The following is a 22,517-nucleotide window of genomic DNA, read 5'->3' as shown; positions in this document are numbered from 1 at the left end:
GAAAATCAAAGAAGTTTTCCAAATATATATTTATGTATAGGACGCGTCGAAATAATTCTAATGTGTTTTTCGATTGCATACATGAAACCAATGTTTACCACTGTGACTAAATTATGAAATAATTGTTATAAATTATAATATTGACTACCAAAACAGATAGCCGCCATATAAATCTAATAATACATATACAAATGCATTCTTGTAAAAAAAAAGGCTTAGCCTGTTAACATTAAATAAATAAAATAAATAAATAACTAAGATGTAGGTATTCACATTCACATATTTATTTTTATTGCTTCCAAAGGTCTGATTTTGGTCTTATTTCTATTCTTCGTTATTTAAAACTAAATTCAAAGCATCTAAGTATTCTAATTAAATACAATTACTTACAATATATTGGCACCGAGTAAATAATATTATTTACTTATTCGTTTCCTCATTTTTACAGCAATTCAATAATATGAGCATTATTATTTTAATAACCATGCGAAAAACGTAATTTAAACGATAGATAAAACGATTATTTTGCTCTTACTTCTTTTACACTATATGAATGTAAAAAATTAAATCTATTTTGATATGAATACATTAAAACAGTCGAAGAGACACTGGGCCGAGTAAATTATATTGTTTTATTAGCCTTTTAAACTTGAACCAATGTACCATTTTTCTTGAAAAAGATCGGACAGGATAGTTTAAATTCATAAATATGATATACATCAATTATCTAGGAATATAAAATATACAGTAGTAGAACCAAATTTATTAAAATAGTTCGATAATTATGAAACGCTATAGTAAGTATTAAATTTAGTCTAAGAAATATTGCATAACAAAAAATTAGATAAATCGGGATTCGGAACACGATCTCGATCGAAGTACTCGTATTTAGAAAGTTGTTATCGGTTTTTCACAATTACTTAGAAAAATGTTAAGAAATTCTAAAAACTAATAATTTAAATACCAACTAGTCCCAATTTCCAATCAGATATCTCTATTTCTGATTCTGCCGGCTGCTTCAGTATCTAAATTCAGCTTCGTAGTCACGGGATGGTTGTCAAGAGATGGTATACCGGTTTATTTGTACCTCTGTTATATTTTTAACAGTGTTACCGCCAGTTTCATGTTTACAAATTAAAAATAATTTTGTATTCATAATCGGGTCACTTTGTCAGTGGAGTAAATAAAATTAACCACACTCGACTATTCAAGTACATAGAAGGATGCATATGCTATTATGCATCATCCCCTTGATAAATTATTTTTTACGTGTTTATATTTATTTAACTGATATAAGTATTGAAATAACAATCGTTTTCATAATTAGTAGTAGTTAGGATGAATTCCACAGCGAAAACTCTTCGAAACGGAATTTTCACGTCGTAAAATGTTCACAAAATATTTTCAATAATTAAAATTCTATGCAAGCAACGGTATCTTTTATAAATTATGTAATGACAATATTTGGTAAAAACTAACTCACATAATAATCGAATTTTTGTCACACAGTGATATATAAATGACAAAAATAATAATAATAAAAAAGTTAATAATACATCTTTACATTTTGCAAAAAAAAAAAAAACAATATAAAAATATTTATCTGTATTTACAAGCTGATAATAACCGTTTATATAAACAAACTCGATCGTCATATCGACGAAGTCATTGTATACTATAATACTATACTCTAATAACGTAGTATTAATTTATATAAATATAATAGTATTAAATCTATGATGGCACATAATTTATGTTTCAATAATTAATAATGAAACACAACATTTATTATTATTTTTATTATTATACGCTTTAACGATTAACACTTATCGGGTTAACTAAAATAAAACATTGCAAATGCTTATGCACATTATTATGCAGAGATATTTTTATTTTATTTTGATTTTATAAAAAAAAAAAAAAGTCTATTTACATAACGGAAACGGCCACGTGAAACAATTTTTTTTTGGTTTAGTAATACTTGCGCGAAGAGCTTCCATGAATACGGAGTCCAAACCTTCGTAAGACATTGCTGAACACTCAAGATATTTAACAGCCTTGATCTTGCTTTTCATTTTCTTGGCCTCTTTTCTTGTTATGCAATCGTTTTGACTCTGTCTTAAGTCGGATTTTGTACCTAAAATTGACATGAGTAATAATTAACTAAAATATATTCATAATTTTCCAAAAATGTACATCAGTCATATGATTGATTAGAATCAACTATAACAAAATAATTATCAAATAAAGTAAATTAAAAGACAACATAAAACACGAGTAAAAACAATTTAAGTATATTGTCATCCTTATTTTGTGTAGATTATTTTAGAAGACCCTCTCTTCTAATTTTTGGAAAAACTTTAAAATAAACCCTCAAAAGAAAACTTTGACTTAGGTATCTTAATCCATTTCCGTATAAAAACAATAAAGTTAATATATTTTTTAATAAATTTATTCAATCAATTATTTTATATTATACCGGTAGTAAATAGTCTTAACTTTTCATTTTTATTAAATGTATTTAATATTTCGAAACATCATTAAAGAATAAAGTAGGTATTACGGGTATTTACTACTTCTATTAATAATATCTACAATATATTTTAAAAAATATTATACATATACTATTATTAATCTGGATGTTTATTTTTCTACAGTTATTTAGTACTGATGACAATGAATCAAATTATTTTTATATAAAAACCAAAAGAGATGTTTTATGTACTCTGCAATTTTAAATATTATTTCAAACGTTTATTGATCCTAAAATAATATGAATTATAAGAACTTTAATATTTTTATTAGGTTTTTATACTCATTGGATCGAATATTTTTTTTTACAATGACTTCTTGACAAATGCCTATTTCTTATACCTACAGTAGTAAATTATACAAACATCGGCGTATTTTATATTTCTATAATAAACATTTAAAAAATTGCATTATTTTTAGAAATTAAATAAATAAAAATATTTGATTGTAAATTCCACTGTTAGCTCTCATATATAGTGCAAAATTCATCATCAAGTCTTACCGATCAATATCACAGGTACTTTCGGGCAGTGGTGTTGAATTTCCGGATACCATTTAATGGCAATGTTTTCGAATGAACTTCGGCTATTGACTGAAAAGCAGAGTAGAAAACAATCCGTCTGTAATTTAATATTAAACATAAATTGATATACTATATATATTATGACGTTAATGTATTATCTTAAACTATTTAAGTACTTCTAAAATAAATTAAATCAAAAATATTTAAATAACTATTTCGATGTTATAATTTTAATATTTATGGCATGTGTAAAAGAATGAAACCTTAGAAAATTTAAAAAAAAAATACATTATGAGTAGTTATTTTAAAATTTTATGAAATATGAGGAATCACAAAAAAAAATTCTAAATATATGTGTTTTCAATTTGATTCTTGTATTCCAAAACTAAAATATCACTCACATGAGGATAAGACAATGGTCTTAGTCTTTCGTAATCTTCTTGGCCCGCGGTATCCCATAAACACATGTTGTACTCTTGTCCTTCCAACATGATGTTAACCGCAAAATTATCGAATCTTTAAACATATTAAAAATATTTATAGTCATTATAAACGACGAACACATGTTTTTCAGTACACTTAAATTCTTAAATTCTAACAACGATATGGTTATGGGTATTCGAAAACATAAATTAATATTTATTTATATGTATAATTTATAATCTAATAATATCACGGATCAGCAAACAAAATGTTATTGTTTAAAAATATATATATCTACTATGGACAAAGTTCCTCATTAAAAAAAAAATATAATAGTAAACACAAAAATTGTATACATAGAAAATTAAAATTTATATATTTTCTATATATTTAACATGTTATTAAAGTACATTTTAATAATCATAATTAATTTTTTTTTTTGTACTTTTAAGCTGTAAACATTTGAAAATTGTAGAAAATTTGACATTGGAAACAAATAATGTGAAATTCACATATTTTTAACGCATAATATAATACATATACATTTTGCAAATTTAAGTTCATTGTTTTAACACAATTTGAATACTATAAAATACTTGTATAATAAGTATAATAATAATTTTATTTCAATTTGAATTAGTTTTAGCATTCATTTAGTTAAAAAAGACCTGATGGTAAGACACAAAAAAAAAGTAATTTATGACATAGGTACTTTCTCTATATTTTAATTTTATTTATGTAATATAATAATAGATATAATTATTTATTCTATGTATGATAATTGTTTATTGCAAAATTTTTAATAAAGATTCTTTTTAATATTAACCTACATATAAAAGTAAGTAAGTATAGTCGAGAAAAAGAACCAAATCATCTAACCTTGAATCATTGTATCTTTTATATTTATCTACGTTAAATAAAACATTTTTAATACTATACTATAAAGAAATGAATTAAAACTAATAATAGTATAAGCAAATAATACATCGTAAAATTTACTAATTCATTGAGTTTTGTATTTGAGTAGGCAGTAACTATAGAAATCTTAAAAATCATGATGTACATATAAACTGCAGATGAGCTTAAAATCTAAACTGTATGTATAGTATGCATAAACTAAAGATAATAAAAGTCGAGATACTGGGATCAGGAGACTAATATAAGTTAATCGTGTAAGAACGCTTATACACATGATATTAATATAGGTTAGGTACCACATTGGTTTAGAAAAACGATTCTAATGCTTATATAATTTTTTTTTTATGACTTCGGTATATTAGTTTATTTTTATTTTTTTAGTTACAGATACAGTACACAATTTTTCAAGAATCTTATGTAGAATTTTCAAATCTCTAAGCTCCAAATTAAATGTTATGATTTCTCAACTATAAAAATATCACAGAATTTTGTAATTTTTGTCAAATGTTTACTAAATTTAATATTCAAATGCTTATAAAAAAATTGCTAATATCGGCTATTCAACATTTTATTACACAAGTAAGAAAATTTTATTAGGAACTTAGTATTAAATGTTTAGGATGTTTAGTTGAACTAAAATTATTTTAACGACATTTTAAAAATTTAAAATATCTATAAATAACACAAAAAAAGGCAACGTTTTTGGAAAATTATAGCTAGTAAATAAAATAATAGTAACATTTGCAATCGGTAAAAAATTCATACTCATCATATAGGTACATGTGTTTTTTTTATTTTACTTAATTATAATATTACTATATTATTTATATTTACCTATGTATATATTCTAATAAAATGTACAATTAAATTATCACTTACACGGTTGGCACATATTCTGTAGGAAATTCCTTCGCTGTGTAAGTAATAAGCATGCAAGTTTTTCCGACCATTCCATCTCCAACTGCGGTAATTTTCAACCGTCTTATTTTACTGCTCATCCTGCAACGTATTTAATAGAATCTTTATCTTCAACTCAACCGTCCATGGTTACACCTGCAAATTGTGCGCATTAGAAACATTTGGTCATATATATATATATATATGTGACGGATGTTTGAGCATGAGTTATAGAAAAAAATAAGAGGAAGACGATCGCTATTAAAATCTAGATCAATATGAGCATATAATAAGGGTGGGTCTACAGCTGTCTCAGATCACACAGGAAAAGGATTTCTATTATTTATACCCTCGCCTTGTTTCCGGTTATGATCTTGTTACATGTGCAACACGTGAATACACTAAGAGCTCTCACGTTCCCGCCGTATGTTCGTGTACAGTCGTACTACTATGTATACTATAGCTCTATACAGTGGTAAGATAAAAATAAGTAATTCAAAATAAATCTCACGACTGTTAGGTTAATTTTTTATTACAAACGACAATTCTAACGTTAAAAGTTACGGAGGTACACGCTTGATAAAAGTGAATAAAAATAAATGTAAATATAAAGTGTTCTTTAACATTCAAGTATGGTGTATTACTTACTTGATTAAAGGCTAGGAAGTGTCCTATTAAATATGCCTACTTCATATAGATTATTTACATATACTCATACGCACGTGAGCACACGTGTACACATACACATACGCACACACACAGGAAATAGGCCTATGATCAATATTTATCACTACCCAGTACATTTCATCACAATACAGGTGAGATAGTAGTATAGTACATGTCATGAATACTAACAAATATTAGGTCATTATAACGCGAGCGGTCTCTGCCACTTACAATATATAGGACTCTAAACGGTAAACATTGTTATGATAGTTCGAATCATAATAATATTGAAATATTATCACCATAGTAAAAGAAAATATTGTATTCGTTAATATAACTCACTGTAAAGAAATTTAAGTCGAACATAATCTTTCTTGTGTGCACCAAAAATGCCCATACCCAGGTCAAAGTGATTAGAAAATAATTAAAAACCATTTGATCACAATTACCCATTAACCCTGAAATTATGTATTAATTAGTGATTAATTAATATACATACTAAATGTAAAAAGTGTATTGAATATTATAAATTATAATATTAGGTACAACTAAAAGGAGTAAAAAATAATTGATTTTGAATTATGAAAGTATATAATATTCGATTTCTGTTATTGCAACAAAAAAATAACATTTATCTGTAATTTAACATGAACAAAATTACTGCCTATCACAAATGGTTCATGTTGATAAAAATAATATTCTAATAAAATGTATTTATTCGTTTTACAATAAATCACACTAGTCCTGAACATCTAACAGGAAATAACAAGAGTATATATCAATGTTCAGTCTATATACATCATTATCATTACGTATTCATCATTATCTAGAATTGATTAATAATTTGGAGCATAAATAAAATAAATAAACATACTTATTTAATTATTGAATAAAAACAATAAAAACCATAATGAATATCCTGTTAACAATAATTATTATGATGCAGTAACGCATATCAATAATTATTTTAAAAATCTAAGACGAAAATAATAAAATAACTAAAATAGATAACTCTAACTAAAAACTAAATAGTAACTCGATTATATATAAGAGTACATACATTCAGTTTATACAAGTTCTATGATTATTTTTTATTTGTATTTAAATATTTGTAACTGGAGAATAAAAATCGGAACTCAAAGGATTTGGAAAAAAAGAACACTCAAGCCGTATAATTTACAACAATTTTCGAAATTTTAGAACCACCGGGCATCATAATCGCGTTACAGTTATATTTGATGACTGATGCAAAGGTAGGATGATGTCAACATAATTTGTTTCAGTCATCAAAGATAAAATAACTGACGTTCGTTTCAGTGTACCAATTAAAAGTAATTAGGCTTTATCAATGAAGTAAATGGTCATCATGACACGATAGGCCAAATATTAAAAAAAAAAAAAAAACGCCTCTGCACAACGAATCTCGCAATTAACTCGTTTTTTGACAATTTAAAGTTTGTAGTGTTTGTAAACGACAAATGCCCAGCTTAAAAACATAATTGCAAAATGATTCGTGCACCGCGACGAAAGGATATATAATTTTTTTCGTCAAATGAAAATTCACCAAGCCGAGGACAAATATACCTACGCTACGTATGACATACACCAACACATGTAGGTACTACAATTGTTATTGTTTTAGAACAATGACATTGATTGGATGGTTTACGACTTGTTTCGTGTATCCATACAGTAACGACGAAAAGACAATATAAACCTATAAGAATAAAAACACCAACGGAAAATTATATTATAATGTCTGTACGATCCACGTCATCCCACTCGATTCATTTTTCGAACCAACAACTTCAGTTATTCCATAATATACGTGTTGAAGAATAGATAATAACATACAAAAGTAATATTTTCATAACATGATTCAAACTGAATAAAATTACAATAAAACTTAACGATAATAAATCAATTGCATGTGTTCCAACTTTAAAGGGAAAAAATATTACAATAACGTAGATATATTATAAATTGGTATTCAAGAAGTTTTCGAATAGTTTTTCATATTATATTCATCTGTTAATGTATATGACCCGCGTAAAAACTATACAAAAAATAAAATACGTTATATGTTAATAAATATTGTACGAAAATTGATTTTTCAGTATGCGTGCACTGAAAAATAAACATCTATCATATTTTATATAATTGAGTACTTATGAATGAGTAGCAATTCAATACGGATGTAACAATTATTATTCTTTGGAGATATCATTTAAAAATACGCAAGGCTATGAAACTCGAATGGCTAACACTATTTGGGGCAATAGCAATTATTATTATATTATAAAACGAATATAACCGGTTTTACTATCAACGTTGTTATTAAAAATTAGCTTCTCAAAATAATGGTGCAAATGATTCTAACCTAAATTATTACAAGGAATTAACAAAACTACGATTTACCATATTGATTTCATATTCACAAAGACTTATAGTGAAACGATAAAACTTAATACAAATAAGAATCTCTAATAGTAAATTTATGATATATTAATACGTGACCAACAATAGATTGATCTACAATTCATTAAGGAAGGAATGCTTGAATAATATTCCTAATCGAAAAAAAAAATATTTCATGTGTTCATTAATTTAAGTACCAACTCGGTAAACGTTAACAATATTATAATAATTACAAGTTACTTTCACAAACCCAAATTATAAACAGATGTTACATTATTTATTTATTAATTGCCGACGTTAACAATTTTTAAATCTGGTTACTTGTACGTGAAATACTAAAAACGTCTTAACAACCTAATTGTTTATTATATTGTATCATACAACACTGTTAAAAATTTATAAATTTAAATCTTGTTATTATTTTTATTAAAATTGAATAACATATTATATTAAATTCATAGATAAACATTATTTAAAGCTTATAACGTCGAACTGTAATGGCTGTTTTAAAAAAAATCATTAAATAAATGCAGTCACCAAACATTGTCATAATATGAACAATATTTCATTATGACTCATGCAGTTATTAGAAAACCATTTCAAGAATGTATTTATATTATATCTTCAACCACGGGAAAATTGTTGATTATAAATTACACATAATACATAATCTTAATGATTATATAAATTATTGTAAACTCAAGTCCATATTTATAATTTATACTAATAAATTGATAATATTTAGTTTTGACAAAATTCTAAATCTTACGAATCAAAAATATAACCATTGAACTCAATAATATATACAGATATATATTTTTTTTTTAATATAACTATATTTTAACTATATAACTAAATTATTAGAACTGTAACCAAGTAAAGTTATTCTAATTGAGAATTATACATCTATAACTTTTATACATATTTTGAACAGCATTGACATGTATAAGGTCGTCATAAAATTAAAATCGATTTCTTTACTTATAAGTAAGCAAATGTATCTATAAGAGATAATTACAAAAAAAAAACACGATTCAACTCAGAAAACTGAAATCTAATACATGCGGGCATATTTTACTATAAAATATTCATATTAAATAAAACTTAGATCAATAATAAAAATCCTCTGAGTAAATTTTAAAATGACTCTGGAACACTATAATTGTATTATGTGCCTATACTACAATCTGCAACATTGATTCATGAATTTAATTTCTCTATATTTTAAGAATGCAACTATGCCTTACATTTAAATATTATTCTTAAGATACTTAAAAATACTGATTAATTTTTCAAAATTCTGAAATATTTACATTTTTCAATGTATAAGGCGAACAAAAAAGGAATACGTAATAATTGCTGTGTGTGAGTTTTTACATAAACTTAGATAAATGATTATGCAATAATCTCATGCCCAAGCTATAGGTACATTGACATTTCACTCAAAACGATACATATTTGTTATTATCAAAGATCATTCATCCAAACTAGTCCGCAAACGATCAGCAATAAAGTATAAAGATTCTAGATTTTAAGTTTCTCATTATTTTGTTATTTTATTATTTAAAAATAAAAAATCGTCAAATAACATCAGAATATTTTATATCAAAAATTATTCAATAATTTTAATATTTTACCAATAAACATCATTCCTAATACATATATTACACATGTGCTTTTAAATATTGGGTTACTAAGTTTGTTAAAATTTAATAAAATAGTTTATTGAAAATATATAATCATAAATCGTAGGTTTAGATAAAAAAAAAAAATTGTATAAATCTTCTAAATAAGTTTATAACATAATTGTACATTAATTACTTTATTAAAATAATAACTATTTAGGTTTAATAATTATTATTACACTCAAAGTAATAAATAAATAATACTGTATGAATATTTAAAGAAATTATCGTTATTAAGATAAAATAATCAAATGGAAAAATGTAATTACATTGCAGTTCTTATGTAATATGAAATACATCTAAAATTAACCATATAAATATATGTGTTAACTTATTATATTAATTTAAAACTTAATAAGATACTAAATTATAAAAAAATAATTCAAAAATAATAACATTAACTCATGTAATTTACTAAAAATAGTTACCAATACAATAATAATACAATTTTACTATTTACCTATAAGAATAAGTTATCAGTTTATTTAATATTTTGTTTAATCTATTTAATTATCTTTTATTAAACTATACTTTATAGTTTATATGGGAGTAGCCGAATTGGTTCCTGTTTGAAAAAGGTATTTCATTATGTATAACCGAATTGGTTCCCGTTTGAAAAAGGTATTTTATTAAGTATAGCCGAACTGGTTCTCGTTTATTTACAGGGAAAATATTGAAAATTTTAATTTTTAACACAATTTGCATACGTTATTAAAAATTAAAATTCAGCAGGTCAGTGCATAGAGGAGAAAAACAAAATTTTAAAAGCTTTAAATATATATTATCATATATCGATAAGATAAAGTATAGAAATATAATACACAATGGATTACTGGATTTGGAAAATTATATGACTGATGACATTAATAAAAAGATTACAAGAATTGAATATTTAAAGAAAGTTAGATTCAAATTTACAAACCAATTGTTTTCAATTGTATTTATTATATTTTATTATTTGTATTTAAAGCGATCACAAGTAGACTTCCAAATCAACGATTTAAAATTGTAGATATTTTATCATTTTTTTTTTTTATCACACATTAACGCACATTTTTAACCAAGCCTACTTTAAAGTTGATAGTCCTAAGCCTGTAAAATTAAGAAGGAAAATGTGCGTAATTAAACGGGAACCAATTCGGCTATACCTAATGAAATACCTTTTTTAGACGGGAACCAATTCGGCATATGGGTTTGGAGTATTGGAACCAATTCGGTACCAGCCGTCTACATATATATTTTACTTCACTGAATATTTATGTAAAAGTAAACATTTGATGATAAAAAATTATAAAACTAAAATTGACGAGAAAAATATTTTTACAAAAACTTAAGAATTAAAATACTACCTTAAATATGTTTTTATTATTACTATAATCGTAAATTTTAATAACAAAAAAATCATTAAATCTCATGTCAACGGAACAAACATTTTTTTTTTTACTTCATAAAAACTTAAAATAAACACAATTTTTAATTAACAAACTTTTTGCAGTTCAAATAATTCTTATTTGTAAAAATGCAATAATTTAAATAAAAAAAAAATATTTTAATTACATTTTTACACGTTATTTTCCATTCAAATGTATCAAAAACAATTATTTGCATAAAATAAAAATATAATAACCTTAGACCCAAACTAATTTTTTATTTAAAATTGTAAACATTTCATACTATTTCTAAAAAGAATCAACATAGAGGTACTTGAGAAGTCAAATTTATAATTGTATTGTATGAAAGCGAAAAAATGGGATACATTATTTTTTTAATCTTGTCCAAGATATGCTGAAGTACTGTATACTTAACTTATATTGCTTCAAAACTGAGGGAAATTCAAAAAATGTTTTTAAGAAATATTTAAATAAATATCATAATTAACAATGTTCATAAATATAGGAGTAATTAATTTAGTTTCGGTAGTTCAATCGTCTTTTATTTTTTAATAAAGTATTGTTGACAAATTATAAATGTAATACTCATAACAAATATGATATTAATATTTTTTTTTAAAATAAAGTCCATGTAAAATACTTTAATTATGAAAAATAAAAAAAATCCAGTTATGTATTAATTGAATTTTATAATTTAAACAATTGTGTTAAATATGTAATATTTGCATCAATAATATTAAAATATAATAAAATATATTAAACATTCAGTACTAGATATCGGATATTTGTAGCCCGAATTAGCCCATAATTTTCCAATCGCCCAAATACATTATTTATTAGCAAAAATGTACAAATTAAAAACCAGCCCTTTGAAATAAATTCATAATATTATGTAGATATTATCGAATAGTAATTATCGAACAAGAATCTGCACTAAGATAGTATAATGAACAGTAACACACAAGTTTTATTAGTTGTGTCACAGGCAAAATAAAATAAGAAATAGAGGGTCTTAGATCTCTAAATATTTGTCTAACCCTTCCAAATATATATTTATCCTCCGCATAATAGGTACAAATATAAATTAAAAAGTAAGTTTTATTTTTACCAGTGATGCAAAAAAAAAAAAATTTAGCCTCCCAAAAATAAAACTCTATTGCGTCTATGAGTTATACCCATCCCAATCTTATTGCATTTTTTAGTTACCATTAGTTGACCAATGTAATTAATTAAAAAAATTTTAAGACACCTTTATAATTACAATATAATAAGAGTCAAAATTTATTGCATTTATTTGTTTACCAAAAACTCAAACAAATATATTTAAATTATGAATATTTCACATTTTCGCATATTGGAAACCCAAATTTTAATAGTTTTAAGTATTCTTGGTGTATATGTTTTTCTGAATTTTATTTTGAATATTTTAATAATTTAGTGCCAATAATAAAATTATATTTTATTTTCAGTTTTGGCCAAATTTATATTGCTGCTCAACACGATTATCAATTATTTAATATTAGATAATGATGAACTCTGCTAAAAAGAATGAACTTCATAATTTTTATTCCAATCATCCAATATTTTCAAATCTATAATTTATTACTTATATACGTAAAATTAATATTATGAATAAATTAAGAAAGTTATATTGTATTAATACATTTTTAAATATGCATGTTTTGGGTAATTTTTATTATATATAATTCTTTATATTAAAATGTTCAAGGGTGTACAAAAATAAGAATACATTAATGTTTTATTGCTACGAATTCCGACCCATAATAATAATAAATTAATATCTTCTATCCCCCCCCCCTTCGCACCAAAAATAAAATAAACATGTGATTTTAATTTTATGTTCCTGAAAGTTTCCAAGTTGATGAAATTAATAAAGAATAACAGACGGCAGTTTATTACCGTGATAGGCGTGATCTGATCTACTCAATATTATTGATAACACGAATCATTAAAACTTACAACCCATGGTCCTATAAATTACTTGTATTAGATTATATTTAGACACAGATAGCACAAGAATGACACCTGATACAATCGTCAAATCGAATATAATAAAATAATAAATTACATAATACCTTTTCCCATCAGCTTTCAAACTGGGTACTTAAAATGTTAACCATGTTTTTTTTTTTACGCACGTGAAATACATTCATGAATATTTTTTATCAAAAAGAGAAGTACAAATACACAATACTTTGAACTTCATTAACTCAATAAAATTAATACTTGTATAATAATATGATTATATTATAACATTGTTTTAACAAAACTCATTAATGTGTTGCAAATAAACGCTTAAAGAAAATGTATGTATTAAAGCTATAATTATTTTGCAAATAATTCAGTTTTGAAGTACATACGTCACAATAGTTAACGTTATATAAGTAGTTACCAATAGTACTGTTTAAAATACCTGTTCACATATTTCATAATAAATATCTATTATCTTTTATGACATATTAAGAAATTATTTTTTCATCTACCTATGCTACGAACTGTATTCACTATATAGCATGCAGTTATTATTTATTTATTCAATAAAACTTTTTTTTCTCTAAGATAATTGACCGAGCTGTTGTTTACATTTTGTTTACCTAGGTAGGTGTTGAAAAATAAAACAAAACTTTTTCAATTATACCACGGAAGTATACATTTAAAAATAAATTATGAACCAACGTTTCTCAAGTAATTCATGATGGAAAGCATAAAATAATAATAAAACAAGTATAGACATAGTGCATATTTATTTTAAAATAAACGTATTGATAATTATAAGACATTATTTAAAAGTGTAAAATGTATTTTCTTAAAATAATTAAGTTAATCGCATTAATGTTGCATAAAATTTAACGCGAAATCGTTAATGAAAAATACCTTGTTTCCGCGTGATGAGTTCAAAGAGTTTCGAATTTAAATCATCCACGTACAATCGAATTTTCCGTAACTTATAAAATGTCGTACTGATCGACGAAATACGTTAAAACTGATTTAATCGACAAAATTTAAAATATTATTTTTTACACGCTACAAAATAAATCACAATCATTAACATAAATACAATAAAACACAGTCACTAAAAATATGAACGTCACGCTGACTCATTGGGACACGTATAAGACGAACAACTCGCAGTAGCACAACTCTTACTGGTAACAGAGCACACTGCACACTATACATCCGTGACGCCCTTGAGTGCACGTCGTTTGTCGCAGCAACACATGTCCGAGTGGTTGCCAAACGAACCAGTTTGACGCGTCATCAGCGTGCCGGGTATCCGAACAATATTGGAAACCAATTACGCGTGGAGTGGGAGAGCTGCGACGTGTATTACAATAATTTACGTAAATCGTTGACGAACTCGTCAACTCTGACATAGACTTCATTTGGTTTCCTGTACAATACGTCCTAAAAATAATAAATAAAAAAAAATATTGATACCCAAACAATAATTATTTATTTCAGAAAATTATTTAACAATGCACTGTTCCGTATCACCTTTGCCAAACCTTGTGATTCGGAAGTTGGACCAATGGTATAGTTTAAATACTTGAGCAAATCCATGTATGCCACTTTTTTCGTTTCTGGATGAGTAAATCTAAAATTTTTAGAACAATATACTTTTAATTTGTAACTACGTCGAAGTAAATGATTTACAGTTTCTGTAAAAAGCTTATTTCTTTGCGGACATTAAGCAGACGAATACGCACAGTGGCGCGGTAAAATAATTTCTGAGCCAGGGCCAAATATCAAAGATCTATTTCACATCAACAATAAAAAGTATGGTACATTTCATGTCTAACAGAACGATTTTCAAGTTATTAAAACCAATATATTTAATATTAAGTATGAAAAAGGCAATAAGTATTTTACATTTTTTATTTTTTAATTAAATATTAAACATAATTAAATTTAAAAAATTTCATTCTAAATTGAGATAATTGAGATGTTAATTAAATTTTACTTAGTGTTCATTCTTCTAAATTATTATTATTAATTATTATTCTCCTTCAAATTTCGAGTTTTAATTTTATTTTTATTTTCACATTTGACTCTTAAGTAATATAAATGAGTGTTCAATTTATTGTTTACCTGCATCCATGATATAAATTACTTATAAATTATGATTCTATTACTGAATTGAAATTTTGAATATTTATAACAATGCAACATTATTAACTTACTTTTTTTTTAAACTGTATTGTTGTTTACTGTAAACTTAAATCCCATTGTGTATTTAATTAACTAATAAATAAATTATTAAAATCTAAGGGAAGCTCCTCCACATTCTAACTCGCGCATTTTTATTTAAATACTTTCATAATTTTACATCTTACAATCAACATATTATAAAATAATTTCTAACAAAAATTACTACTTTGGATGCTATGCATTCATTACACCAACATAATAGTAATTTAAACTTCATACAATATTACATATTACATACCATCCATAACACATAAAGTTATATAATTTTATGCGAAAAGAATGATGTATAGTATTAAAAAATATTTATAAATATTCAAATATGCACGGAACAAAGATTGTTAACAATTCTATAAATATTAATTAAAATAAATACTTTCATTTTTTCGAAAAACAAAAAAAAATTAAATAGGTATTCTTACTTTTCATAAGCAGTATAACATTATGATTTGTAATAAACTAATATTCAGTAAAGTTTAAATGCAACCATTAGGGGAATAGGGTGACACGTTCCTAATACCTATGTGAATACCATAACACAATTTATTTTTAAATATTATACTAATAAATAAGTACTATATACCTGGGATGGGTAACTCAAAGTAACCAGAGGGCAAATTATTAGAGCTTTAAAATTTAACGGGTCATAGTAATAAAATCAAAAATGAAAAAAGGTCATTGATATTGACGATTTACATTTATTTTAAATAATTTAATTTTACGATTGAATCAATACAAGAAAATAAGTATCTAACACCTTTAGCTATGTTATCTATGCTGATATGGATATATTTAGTAAATAGACATTTAATGATTTAGCTTTTAGAGTTCAGTGCTAGAGAAAAATATTATTATTTTACGATCAACGGGATAAAATTAAATGCTGATATAAGCTAAAATATTATGAAGTGTTTTGAAAATGTAATATGGGCCAGAAAAAATAAGTACTCGATCCGTAAGTTGCCTATCCTTGCTTAATACCATTATACAAGGTATAGAATATTAACTAAATTATTGTTTATTCTTCACTATACGATTAATGTGTTTACTATGGGTCTTAATATTATCACTTTTACCGAACATCACATGATTTTTTTTTCTAAAATAAATTAATTGAAAAAATTACTTAATGTCAACAAATTATGAAAATTATGTCTGCGGATATGATGTCACTACGTCAGTCAATAAAAAATTATGTATCACTAAAATTATTTATGCATTCAATTGTATTCATATACATTGTAATTTTTATATCACAGATATAAATGACGTTGAATAACGTAAATGAAACATTATTATATTATATGTAAAGTTGAGTTGAAATAAGCTACTACCATATTCTATTTTTATTTTTGTTATAAAGTACATATTTTTATAAAATAATTAGATTAGCAATTGATTTTGACTCAATAATTTATCTAATTATATATTAATATATAACTTATATATAACTCCAAAAATATTGATCTTCGTTAGAGCAGTTCTCAACATCAAAATTATATTTTATTAAATATTTGAAGTAGAAAAATAAAATAAATACTGAATAATTAAACAAATTTATTTTTTCTAATTATAATATTAACTTAAATTACTTTTTTAACAGTAAAATACTCGTATAAAGTATTGTTAATAATTATATATCCTACCTCTTCAAAATCATATTAATAATTTCAGTGGAAAATGGCAGTCTTGCGCTTTTCAAGGCTTTGAAAGCACTGCTATGTTCCAGATATCCATCCTTCTTATCCAAATTTCTTTGTTTGAAATTAATCTCAAGTCCGTCGAAACCAAGAAACAAATCTCTTTTCAACTCATCCTGCAAAATGCTTTTGAATAAATTGTCAGAAATTTCTTTGTACTTTTCTTGCTTTTTGTACTGTAGTGCCAAAACAAATATGCCATGGCGACTTAACTTTGGAAACTGATTAGACATAATTTTAATAAATATATCTCGTTCGATTTTATTTTTGTTTTGAAAATATTTGTTTTTAAATGAATCAACATCAGTTTCTAGGAATTGAAACACTTCATTCATTATATAGGTAACATCGCTGTGTTGGAACTATTTAAAATATGTTTAAATTAATTTTTTTAATTGTGAGCAATAACCAGGCGTGGATCTATAACTATAAAAGGGTGACATTTTTTTTAAAAAAATAACAAGATAATATACAACTAAAATGTAATACAAGTAAATTATTAATTAAAATTATAAATTATTATAAATTATTGTTAATTTTTAAAATTAAATGACAAAGTTTGATCTCTTTGTTTTATTGCATATACTACTTTATATAGAAATATGAAGGACCTAATATTAATGTTTTTTAAATCCTCATGACCCCCTGGATCCACGCCTAGCATTGACATATGGTACGTTCAAACTTACTACTTTTGGATGGTCCATCATAAATCTTAATGTCCTGTCTTCAATGTCGACCAAAACAAATTGAAAGTTATCAATAACCAATTTAGCACCAATGTACAGTTTAAGTATCATACTGGATTCATTAGGAGTTTCCATCGGAATTTTTCGTTTTGAAAAAAATCTACATCCTAATGCACCTAGAAAAATATTAAATCAATTAAAATAATAATTTTAAATCACATCTATATACTTACCGGCCGTTTGTGTTTTCATTTCGGAAACCGAAAAACTTTGGTCGTTTAAAAAATACTTAATCACAAATTCTCTATTTAAATTATTTGGTTCTTTAGGTACAATATTTGCTTTAAACACCAAAGCTTCTATTTTTGAAACACTTAATAATTTATTCAAAATATTTTCATCGTCACAAACCGGTATATTTTGAATATTTTCTTTTTCTTTTCCTTCTACTTCATTTGGAGTATCAATAGATGGAAAGTTCTCTAAATAAAAATGTATTTATATTTAACTATTAAATAACTGACTGTCGATAATTAATAGTTGATCCAAGATCTACCTAAACCATAATCCAAATAATATTGCTTAGTGAATTCATCACAACTAGATAAAATTACTTTTCGACTAAAAACGTCTATTTCAGCTCCCACGTATAGATTAGACCAATGATAATACGAGTCATGTACATCAATAATATTTTTTGAAGAATCAAAAGCATACCATTGGTTCATAGAATTTAAACTCAACACGTTGAGTAAATCATTTTGTTCGTTATAACCTGGTGGTTTTACATATGCTCTATCCTAAAACAAATTTTAATCCATAATAAATTGACAAATTAACCTCAATGAATGATGCTATGATTAATAATATTCTATAGTTGGAATACTTTTGGAATTTTTTGTCTTTTAAGAAACGTTTTTAAACCTCCATCTAAATCATGTTCAACAATTTGTATTGTGTCATCGGACAAAAAGTATCGTATTTCCAAAATATGTAAGGTACCATCATCATTGTAACGATCATCCCAGTAACCTTTGAAATTTAAAATCCCTTCAAATCCTTGTAATTTTTTTAATTTAGGTACCGTTGTTTTTGTAGATGGTTGGTTTTTACTTGGTGTCTATAAAGGTTTGTAATACAAAAAATGAAACAAAGTGCAAATTATATGTTAGGTACAAAATAATAATCATATTAAACAAAATATATATTTACTATATTTAATTCGATAATATTATTTTATCTTACTTTTTCTCTATTAATAAAATATGGATCAGTAGGCATTGGTAGGTTCTCAGGCACATCAACGCCTGCTTTTTTCAAAAAGTCTCTAGTAAAATTATCAGCGCCAATTATTTCAAATTGTTTTCCATAAAATTCAACAGTTATTCCCACATTGAAATCAAATAGTTGATAATAACTATCGTTTCTGCTCGGTAAAGGAATTTTATGTCGTTTGATCAAACATCCTGTTATTTGTTAATATTAACCAACAAATCAGTGTACAATTATTATATATTTAAACATATATTTACAGTGAAAAAATATAAAGGTAAAATAAAAAAATTATTTGATTTATATGTAGGTATTTTTATAAATATATATTTTATTTTTATTCTTTTGAATTTGTTTATTATATATTAGGTATATTGGATGAAACTATGTGAATATTTCTCAACTCAAATAATTCATTTGATCACTAGTAAAATAATATCTCAGCTTTTACGACTGAATATACAATATTTCCAAACCTACTATATGTTATCAATGATGTTATTTCATTAAGTAGTAGAAAGCTAAATATTCCAAAATGTTATATATTAACATAATAATTTAAATATGTGCATTGAAAAATAAATACCCACTTCAAAAAAATGTGATCGATATTTAGGTTAGGTTACGTGTATATATGCTATAAGTTCCCATATTATATTTACACATATTGTTAACAAAAAATTTAATTTTTTTTTCTTTGATCTTCTAAAAAAAATTCCGATTCTATAAAATAATCCAGCTAGGGTTTTGGTTGAATTTCAGCACGTCATAGCCATATAGATAATTTAAAAAATCATAAGGTACAAATTTCTACATATGTGCATATTGTCGGTAGAAAATTGAATAAAACATCTCAAATCAATGACATAAAATTTATAGTATAAAAATGCTATGTATACCTGAATCTTAAATCTTAGGATTATAAATTATTTGTCACAAATTTGCGCACTTTATTTTATTATTTTTAATTTTTATTTAATAATATTTTACTTATTTCATTTATTTCATATATATTTATATTATATTTTATATATGTATATATATAAATTAATAACAATACCTTGTGGTAAACCACTATTGATCACAATAGGTTCAACTACTTTTATTGTATCATCTTCAAGAAAATAAATTATTTTGCATTTTCTTAAGTTATAGCTACAACCAAAGCTCTCATTTACCGTACTTTTAAAGTATGCATCAAATGTTAAATTCTAGAATAGATGCAAGTATAAAAATATATTAGCTTTGGTAAGTATTAATTAAGTTTGTAGGTTTACCTCTAACAACTAACAGTTTACTACCTGTTTATCAAACACTAGCCAAGTAGGTTTTTTGCCTTCATTGTGATCTGTATACATGTCCACCAAAGAATAAAAATTAGAATCACAACTTTTATTTTCTTTTTTTACGTGTAATGATCTAATAATATTTACGCCGCTCATTATATCCAAATCCGGTGTCTTCGGATACCTCGTTTTAATTTCCTATTAATGAAAAATACAAAGGTAAGATAAAGGTCTTAGAGGTTATTATTTGAATTCATATATCATATTATTCTATGATGAATATAAAATGTGTTTACCTTGTTATAAGTTTGAAATCCTGGTATCATTGGCAGTTTAAAAGACATTATTTGATGCTCGAATTATTCAATATGCGTAGATACTAAATAGTATTGAACCAATAAAAATTATTTTATTTGGTGTCCAAGAAAACATCAAAACTGAATTGTAAAAATATAATACCTATACGACCCGTGTTAACAGTATGATGTTTAGTCAATACGCTGTTAATCTAAAAGTGGTGATTGTGCGTTTTACGTATCTTGGAAACAATGTCCTTTGTAATAATATGTGTATTAAGGACATTGTGTGTGCTGTACACATCTACTATATATACTAACATCACTAGCAAAAATTATATGAAGCAACATAAATATTATATAAGGAGCATTCATTTTGAAACGCATTACATAAATAAACTATAATATATATATATATATGTATATGCATATTCGATAATATGCATTAATAATATATTAATATGTACCTACTGTTTATTTTGATTTAAAAAGTAAAATGTATAATATATTATAATATTGTTATGTATTTTTAAAATAGATTTTTGAAATAATTATCTAATTTTGTATTGTACCTATTTTACCCTGAGGAAATAATATCATACAAATTCGAACTTTTATAGAGAGATCGTTGGGTATTGAAGTAATATTATTATTATGAAACAATCATATACAATGCTGGTTACCAGAAAATTATACATTACATATTTGTTACGATATAACAAAAAATATTAACTTTACAGATTCCAGTATCAGTTACACCTTTGACCCCAAAAAGCCCATACATAACCAGACACAAAAATATATTTTCTTATTTGACATGGAAATTGTTTTGTGGCTAAAAAAGTAGTCCTTCAATCGTAGAACATTATTGAATATCGATTACACATCCAAATATCCTAAATAATGAGCATCGCAAGGGGGTGCAAGAGGGTACATTTGCATCTCCCTGGCTTTTAAAACAAAAAAAATCTTAAATGTAGGATAGAGATTACTATTGTCATTATCGGATTTTCTAGTAACCCGTATTGCCTTGTAGCCGTAAAAAAAAAACTAAAATAACTTTATACTGTCATACAATTTGAAAACATATTCCTACGTATATAATTTAAATAATTTAAGTATTATTTAGAAATCAGCGTGTATGCTATGCAATGGGTCGGATTCAGGGTTGTGGGGCCCAAGGGCCCACATAAGATTGAAATAGGTATAAGAATTTTTAGTTGATCTATATACTTTGTAGGTAACTTAAACTTTAAAATTATATTACTGATGGATTATTCCCTCATAATGCTATTAATTTTTTATCACATCAATTTTGTTTATTGATCATAATTAATATAGATTTATAAAATGTTAATATAATTAATAAGGAAATACAAGTGACCTTTAAAGTCATCTATTTTTATTAATACAACAAACACGAAATAATATTATTTTTGAAATTCAAATAACTATTATGATTAACGATTAATCACTCAACACTGTAGTTGAGTAATTATATTAATAATTGAATTGTAATGGTAAAAAATTACCAATCTCAATTTAGTGATTCGTTTAATCACACACTAATAGCGCCACTTGTCAAACTTAAAAA

At 24.8% G+C, this 22,517-nt stretch overlaps 2 protein-coding genes across 3 annotated transcripts; both read right to left on the bottom strand.

Annotated features, from left to right (window-relative positions):
- Positions 1–1,818: 1,818 nt before the first annotated feature.
- On the bottom strand, positions 1,819–14,633 carry LOC112689378 (ras-like GTP-binding protein RhoL). 2 transcript variants are annotated; one of them, XM_025563068.1, is made up of 5 exons: positions 14,349–14,633; positions 5,276–5,395; positions 3,457–3,571; positions 3,035–3,152; positions 1,819–2,137 (listed from the first exon to the last, which is right to left on the bottom strand). In XM_025563068.1, exons 2-5 carry the CDS (start codon positions 5,392–5,394, stop codon positions 1,926–1,928), a joined length of 564 nt encoding a protein of 187 aa, XP_025418853.1. In that variant the 5' UTR covers position 5,395; positions 14,349–14,633; the 3' UTR covers positions 1,819–1,925. The 2 variants fall into 2 exon arrangements, with proteins under 2 accessions (XP_025418853.1, XP_025418852.1); XM_025563067.1 differs by having other exon boundaries at positions 5,276–5,449; positions 14,349–14,631.
- LOC112689377 (EF-hand domain-containing family member C2-like) lies at positions 14,353–21,094 on the bottom strand. The gene is made up of 11 exons (XM_025563066.1): positions 20,924–21,094; positions 20,643–20,825; positions 20,402–20,552; positions 19,315–19,535; positions 18,956–19,189; positions 18,626–18,869; positions 18,303–18,551; positions 18,070–18,245; positions 17,327–17,742; positions 14,970–15,069; positions 14,353–14,879 (listed from the first exon to the last, which is right to left on the bottom strand). Exons 1-11 carry the CDS (start codon positions 20,969–20,971, stop codon positions 14,802–14,804), a joined length of 2,100 nt encoding a protein of 699 aa, XP_025418851.1. The 5' UTR covers positions 20,972–21,094; the 3' UTR covers positions 14,353–14,801.
- Between the last annotated feature and the right edge of the window lie 1,423 nt (positions 21,095–22,517).

This window comes from Sipha flava, unplaced genomic scaffold, assembly GCF_003268045.1.
Source record: "Sipha flava isolate LNK unplaced genomic scaffold, YSA_version1 43_pilon_pilon, whole genome shotgun sequence".
In the NCBI taxonomy this organism is placed as follows: domain Eukaryota; kingdom Metazoa; phylum Arthropoda; class Insecta; order Hemiptera; family Aphididae; genus Sipha; species Sipha flava.
This window is presented reverse-complemented; position numbering and strand designations above follow the sequence as displayed.